The 8,513-nt window shown below is 37.7% G+C and overlaps 1 protein-coding gene across 1 annotated transcript in view; it reads right to left on the reverse strand.

The window, feature by feature from the left end:
- The window catches only part of LOC139943699 (cytohesin-1-like), a 53,639-nt gene extending 45,222 nt beyond the window's left edge, over positions 1-8,417 (reverse strand). Inside the window, exon 1 of the mRNA XM_071940441.1 lies at positions 8,145-8,417. Coding sequence (XP_071796542.1) covers positions 8,145-8,232 — 88 coding nt within the window. The 5' untranslated portion in view covers positions 8,233-8,417. The remainder of the gene's footprint in view (positions 1-8,144) is intronic.
- Positions 8,418-8,513: the final 96 nt, after the last annotated feature.

The raw sequence follows: 8,513 nt of genomic DNA on the forward strand, positions 1-8,513 counted from the left end.
TACATGTAAAAATCTCTTTTGTTTGAGTGTTGGCTCTGAGGAGAAGAGCCTGGCTCTGAGGAGAAGAGCCGGTTTGGTCTCAAAGTTTCAAACAGTATACTCTGCTCTTCTTTCCATTTATTTATAGTAGCTTCCTACTTCTCCACACCATGCAAAGCTTCAAACAATACTTAATGTTCATGCTACAGTATATGTTTGGTTGGTTGTTTGTTAGGGTGTTTGTTGGTTTGTTTGTTGTTTGCTTTTGTTAACTTGTTTGTTTGTTGTTTGTTTTTGTTAACTAGTTTGTTTGTTGTGGTTTTTTGGTGCTTAAAAGTCTTAGAAGGGAATAATGATTGTTCTTTGGAGTTCTAGGATGTATGGCTGGATGTATTCCAATATAATCACCATACATAGTTAGGCCAAGATAGTTTCCTGTTTTTGTCTCAATAAAACTTGAGCACTCATTTTTTAAGTAGTTCCTTGTATATTTGGTATGACAGCTGTTCTAGACACATTTTCCACCTTTCTAACCTTCTTTTTCGACGGACTCTTGACCCTGACTTAGAACCAGCCACGAGGACATTGTCAACTTTTATCAACAGAGTCTTCCGTCCCCTCTCAAATGTTCAATGAGGCGGAATTGACTGGGAGGTTATTTTGGCCCAATTTGGGCACTTTAACTTGATCAACAATAATCCCACTTCACACTTTGAATGTTGACTTTAGATTTTACTCATGGTCCTTTCTGAGACCATGGAGGTAGACCATGTCACCAGAGAATGTCCATACTGGATTGCATCAGGGTCAGACCTAGAATGTCACAGCCTCCCGAGGCTACAGTGCCCTTGGTCTTGGCTATGGTGGTGCCCCTCCACAGTTTTCCATATACTTTTCAGATTTTCCTATGAAGGAACCCTTTGCAGAATGAAAATTGCCTTATCTCAAAAATAAAAATGTTCAGACCTGTAACACTATCTTTGCCATGTTCCTTGCAAGCAAATACACTAACAAATACTAATCTCCAAAGTCATGATAAATTCAGATTACGAATTATTTGCCCAATACTTGCCCAACTTTCCGCTTTTTGAACAAAAAATTTGCAAACAAAATGTTTGCCCAACATCACCAATTATTGTTGGGCAATTATCGACCAATTTATTGTTGAAGTTACTTTTGCCCAACAAATGATTTGACCAACAATTTTGCAGTGCAAGGGACCAGACTAATTTATATCTTGTGTCTTTTATTTCTATTTTGATTTATTTGAATGAGAGAAAAACATTATTTGTAACAAAACGAAAGTTTGTTTCATCATAATTTTTAAGGTTCACAACCTCAAGTGTTCAGGGGTGCGTTCCACTCGCGCAAACGACTTGCAACTGTTCGCGCAAACGTTTTTTATCTTTTGAACGATTGGTGCTTATACGCGATGTCAATATGGCGGCGCCCTAAAATGAAGATGGCGCGCACCATACGTAGTGTTTTTTTTTTACTTTGTTTTTGCTGCAATAGTCCTCTTTTTGACATCATTACATCAATTAATGAACTTTTTATTCCAAATCTGCATTATCATCCACTGAAAATACAATGTAATTATGTTTGAGACAAAGAAATAATACGGTATGCTTGTCCGCCGTTTTAAAAACCACTCGCAAACACCTCAGAAGTATGTTCGCCTAAAGTTGCCAACGTTCGCCAACGGTGGCGGCGAACAACTCGTTCCACTTGAAATTGTTTGCGAACGTGCGCAACTGTTGGCAACGTTTGCCCGAGTGGAACGCACCCCAGATTCCTTTGTGCATGTAACTGTCAAAGTTCACATACATGAACGTACCCACCATACATTCAGCTTTACAAAATGTTCGCTTCACACGGTGTATTGTTATATGTTAGAACAATGGCAAAGCAACTGAATAAAGCAATACTTCAATATGTTGCCAACGCATGTTAAAAGCTGCATTTCATAAATACCTCAGACAGTTTATCCATTCTGATTGGTCGAGAGGGCACCACGAGGGGTTGTTTGAGCGGACGATATAACACCAGTAAAAAGTGTTGAAACATGGGCGTGACATGCGAGTTTGCACCTGTGCTAATACAGGCATGTGCTAATAAGACAGCTTCTTCATTCCTATTGGTCGAGAGCAAAGGCCAAGACAGTTGTGCCACATCACGCGATACGCGCGACGCGCACAGCATTCCCTTATATGGAGTTGTTTACGTGAGGGCCTTGACTGGGCCTTACCATTTCATAGCTGGAGGGGTGTTGTGTTGAAAGAAATCATTGACAAATTATAATTTTTGCATTTATTCTACTTTTTGATCATAAGCGTTGATGTTTTTTGACCGAAAAGGTATTTATGAACGGGAATCAAAGTATGTTGCATCGGTTTTCAACTAGTGGCTTAAACCCGCTGAGGCCTGGTTCTTGATAATTTACCAAGACTTCGTCTCGGTAAAATTATCAAGAACCAGGCCTCGTTGGGATTAAACCACTAGTTGAAAACCTCTTCAACACACATTGATTCCCTTATTAACTACGCTTTTATCACATAACCAGCAACTTTGATTTCAAATTTTTACAACCAAACAAAAAAAATCCCAGAGAGCTTCAACGAAGTATTAGGGAAGGAAGTTAGCGTGTAATCACGCTTAAAATTTAATGGCAATAAAAAACTTGGTTTATTTTGAGAAGCCTGCATGTACCAGCTTTGATAGTATAAATCATTTTGAGAAACTATCACTTCTAAGTAATGTGTTTCTAGGAATCAGTTTTTATTCCCCAAAATTTGAATCTGAGAACCGCTATTGCAGTAATGCTGCTCAGATTGTGTATTCCTGTTACAAATCATTCTTCCTACATGGACATATACGCTCCAGATTTTTTGCATTTATGTCAAAAACCTGACCACCTGAAATTTCCACAGGTATTGGTAAGTTTTATTGTATCGACATTTGTACAGTTTTAAGATATATTTTGCCAGTAAAGCATGACACCTCATTTTACGAAACATAGATCATAATTGAACAAGGAAATGAAATATCCAAGTTCTTATCACGAGCCCATTTTCGCTTTCACAACATGATTCCAAGTTCATTGCTGGAATGTAGTTTTCTTTCCTTGGCTTGATTTCCTTGTTGGTGGGTGGTATCTTGTTTATGATTGACAGCTCGAGCTTCAAACTATGACAAACAGTTTCTGTAGAAAGCTTGGCTCTGTTGGGGGTGTGCCAGGGGATCACAGCGCCAAGCTGATACTGTGCTGTGCTTAGTGCAGCTGGCTAAAGCTCTGGATCAACTGTGCAGTTTATGGTTGAGTTCAAATCCCTTCAATCAACAACAGCCCTGTACTATTGCATTGCACCATAATGCTGTTCGTATTGTGTGATTGTACAATGTTAAAACTCTCACATTACTGTGTTTTATTGAACCTGTGTTTTCCCTTCTTTTCACTAGCATTGCATGGGGTATGTGGCGGGGAGAACGCGTAGGGCAGACATTATCAGTTCGTAGACTAAATAAACTTAACATTGAACTTGGCAGTGCACTGTGGTATGATGTGTAATAAAAAACTTTATTTGGCAGTGTACTGAGTTTCAAAAACCTAATTATTGAACTCCCACTCAAATTGTTCAGGATCAGAGCAATGTTGAATTTCAGTGACTATCAAACAACACAAAAATACAAGATATCACAAAGGCACACAATATCAATTTCCTACGGCCTGTTTAATGAGTCAAATTGAGTAATATCAATTTTTTAAATGGTGTCTCGATTGAACATCACCTATCCAGGTCAATGCCAATGAACAGCTAAGCTCTTCTTTGTATAGTGGTCACTAGAGAGGTTTCAAAATGACCAATAAGGATACAGGATGACAACTGTAACTGTTCATGTTGGACACATGTCCATTTTGTTTTGCAAATGTGTCACTCCATCACATGGCCTACTGTACTGTTAACATTTTATGTATTCTTAGAGTACACAGCGTACTGTGTATAATTTAACACTGTTCAAGATAAACTGTGTTCTCTTATTACATGTGTTTATTGTAGGATACAAGTATTGTAGGCCTATCCTACAATACACTTACTCATCATATTCAATTACTCCAATTATGAATATTCATGGCAAAGTATAAATGTAAAACAACACTGACCAGGGGCAAGGAGCAAAGTTTTATAGTAGGCTTACATCCATGTACTTGGAAATATGCGATATTTATGGTTTACACAAACCGTACACATTTGCAGAAGTTCTTACAAAGTGTAAACCACATTCATCTATATTTAAATACAAACAGTGGTAGCAAACAAACCAGCCATTGAGGTAAACAACTATGATGTCCCCTTGTTCAGGTTGACATTTTGCAATTCAGTTACCGTCACATTCTGGTTGTTAGTCAGATGGTCCTTACTTTATGTCCAAATGTTTGCCAAGTTTTCAAACAGTCAGACTTCCAAGAAAAGTAGACACAAAATCAGTCAGTAACTCACGGCGTTGAATCATCCCATTTTATGGCACATAGAACACACAACAAAAACACACTTTAATCACTGTAAATACTTGTCATTATTGTAACCGCTCATTATAAACAACATTAAACAAGTTACTCACCGGCACTCCCAAGTTTCTTAAGACTCACTCCTATCCACTCTCTCAAATTTGTTCTTGGGGAACTTATTATTACAATCTGAAAAACATTTTTACTAAAATTAAAGAAAACTAAGAACCACTTGAGATTCAAACAAAGCTGGAGCCACTCCTAGAAGTAGAAGTCTGCTCCCATGAGAGAAGTCTGAAGCACCACTGGGGTATGCTAAGGTAGTTAAAGTCCATAGACACCACACAGAAATAAACTCATTGTTTAACTTGTTGTTGTTGGCTTGTCTAACACTATTCCAATCAAGGACATTAGTACAATGGATAGTAATGTGAAGTATGTATTGTGTATTCAAGACTGGCTATGTATAGTCCTCTTGTGTTACTTGTTTGTGGACATATTAACACCCAGACAATGGTTTGAAATTATTCTATTATCAAAACTTACAATGAGTGGAAAATAGTGACCTCATATATTGGGCTTCACACTTACTCCCAGGACCTCTGCCAGGAAGACTTTTTGTTTTCATTTCAACAAAAACTCTGGAAGAACGCACACATGTCAGGAAAAATATGACTTCAAAAAGTCAGTAGACTAGACGAGTACACATCTTTTATAAACTTGTTGAATTATAGTTTAGTGATTTGACAAATGTAAACATTCCTGAGGGGAATCTTGCAGACCTGGAGTCTTTGTTTAAGACGCATAACCCTTTCAGTCTCAAGATGTTACAATTCTCCTGGGGTTTAGACTCTGTGCATATGATCATCAGAAATACAAAACTACAGGTTTGGACAGAAGGACAATTTCTTTCTCCCTTTAGTGACTGACTTTACTTATTTCAATAATTTGATTTGAAAACAATCCTGAAAAATCTCATGCCTGTTGACCACAAAGTCAAAAAGGCCCCCTCGAAAACATCAGTAAAGTGGGTTGGAAATCAACACCTATCACATTTATCACATCCTTTTTGATACACCCTCAACCCAGAATAATGAAGAAGAAATTATCAAGCTCACAACTCCAACACAAAGTGAAAGAGACAAGGATAAAGTGGTTTTGGGCTAACCAAGAAGCAGGAAGGTCATCGATACACTCAACACTAATCAGACACAGCCCTGACCCAGTAGGGTCTATCCCTCCTTGAATTATTAAGGAAGAAGATGTAACAGCAGGAAAGTATGGGGTACATGTATCATTACACATCAGACATACCCATTGTCTTAATATCTTCACAATGTGAAGACCAACTACAGTCAGGAAGAGGTCATAACCTGGCTTTAATCTGCACCAACCCCACCTAATAAATGCATGTAACATACTGGCTTTAGATTCAGAAGACTGCGAGAAGGGAAGGACTCCTGAAGACAAGTACATGAAACCTACCCCACCCCCCCCCCCCCTCCAAGTAGCAGGAAGGCCACAGGGCTCCCCCATCAAACTTCCAATTAAGAATGTCTTCAAACTGCTCCCATCCAGCTTCTACTGTGGTTAGCCCCTGGGTGGCTTCCTTCAGGTTCTGAGATCCTAAGATGCCTCTAGCGACTCTAGTGACTTTCATCAAACCTTTGTGGTTGGGAGGTTATAATATGAGACACAAGTGACTGTTTGTAAGATCACCTTAGGCTTACTGAACCTTATCACTGAACTTTTCTGGACAGTACAGTCATATAATTGTGATGATGCCAAGTGTAACTAAAAACTGCGGGCTTGATGAATTGTATAATTTTAACTCTAAGTAAGAACTAACTCAAAGCATACCTAATTGGACAATGTTTTTTTGGCAGTGAGAAAGACTCTGCTACATGTACAAAACATGAAATTGTTAAACAAAAATGTATTATAATATCGGATGAAAAAACCCTAACTCAAGGTCCTTGCACTTTGCTAAAACTGATACCAAAACTTAATTCAAAATCAATAAAGAAGCAATCGAGAACAAAATGCACACATTTTACTTTCAATGTTTCACTCCACATTGTCTAGATGTGTTGGTTTTTTGCTGCCACTTGATTGAAATTTGAATATATTTATAAAACTGTGTAAAATGTGTAAGTTTAAATGTAGGGAAGCAATGAAATAAATGTGTGCAAATACAATAATTAAAATCAGCATTTTTCAAATTTGTATGAAAATATTTCACAACTTTGAATTAAATCAGAATTTTTTAGGTTTCAAATAGCTCCTTAAATGTGGAAAGCCACAATGAGCTAAAAAGAAAAGGAAAAACAAACTATTGTTGAAACAACAAAATATTATCAATGACCAATTGAACAGTGAATGTATTTGAAAAAAAAAAACTTTCAGTCTACTGTTCAGGAAATGCATCTTTTTCCTGTGCCTGAGAAAAAATGTGGATATCTTTCAATAAAACAGTAACACAATGTAGAATTGACCAATTACTTTATAGGGAATATCCACATGCAAGTATCATGTTGATAATGATCTGTTGACCCATACAGCAAACAATAAATTAAATTGGTTTAATGTTTTTTTATCTCATGTTAACTTGAATGTTTTCAGTACAATTCCTTCAGTATGGTGATTTTTCTGCTTAATTTTTGTTGACCATACTATGTGTTGCGCTCAATTGATTGTTTATATTCCAGTTTTTTCAAATTTTTGTCTGTATTCCTGCTGATGGATGTCGTCTTTAATATATTTAGAATAGAATAAATTGTGTTCAAATTTTGTTTTCCCAAGAGTTCAATATGCTTTTTGTTTATTTTGTTTACAATTTTTAATAGTAAATATTGATGTTAAACCATTAGGAAAGTGTTTCATGCTCCCTGGGCGATAATAGCGCCCTTCCTGGGAAATAGCGCCCTCCCTCAGGTCAAGTCCCTAGGCAGTTGATGCTACTTCTATGTAAAAAACATAGGCCTAGCCCACCTTGTTGAGCTGTTGTTGTTAATGGCTCTCTTTTAACATCGGTCTCCTCACAGTTGCTGTAATGGCGATGAGACCGATGTTAAAACTTAAAGAGAGCCATTAACGGCTCAACAAGGTGGGCTAACATAGGCATAGCACTAAAACATTTTACACTTTTTAAATAACACAACTCCAAGAAACAAAACGCTAGTATCACGTAACACCAACACTTAGAAAACGCATCAAGCAAGGAAAGACAACACTCAGTCAGTAACACATTCCTTCCTCCATGGGTATGGTAACAATTTTATTTACACTACTTACAACCATGGAGGTAGAATTAGATTAGAAGCCAAACATACTAACTGATACCACAGACCCAGGAATTAAAGAAATATTAAACAAAAATACATGGAAGTATTTATCTGATTCTGAGTACGAATTGAATAATGTACAATTATCTAAATTATTTATACAATACAAATGAATAGGAGGTTGATATCAGTTTTATCACTGCATAAAAAAAAGACTTTAATTTAAGATGATGAACCACAACAGAAGACCCACAAGTAAAGAAAAGTACGCAATAATGCATGACTACGTTTGCAAATGCGGCATCCAGCCAACCCACAAATGAAACAACACAGAAACACTACATTTTAATTTGCACAAGTGAAATCATTCTTACCAGGGTAGAGATGTGGCTCTGAATCAATGCAAGACATTGTAGTGTCGATCGAACTCGAATCCTGGTCCGCCATTCTGTCCTTATTCATATGATTGCAACCGTCTGTTTTCCTCACTCAATCCTGATCCAGTAAGGAGGTTGGTTGAAACACACAGCGAACCTACGCTGTACTACTTCCCTGTGATGATCAACGGGAATGGATAGTTTCAGTACCAAGTCACGGCCCGTAGAGCAGGCGGAAGACGCACACACACAGCCCGTGCTTCCTACGCAAATCACCCAGCGATGTTGATCAATGTGTCATCAACGTAAGCCCTTTTCGAATCCACGGCTTCAGCTCCAGCTTCGGCTCAGGCTAGCCTGGCCCCG

This window comes from Asterias amurensis, chromosome 11 (assembly GCF_032118995.1).
Source record: "Asterias amurensis chromosome 11, ASM3211899v1".
NCBI lineage: Eukaryota > Metazoa > Echinodermata > Asteroidea > Forcipulatida > Asteriidae > Asterias > Asterias amurensis.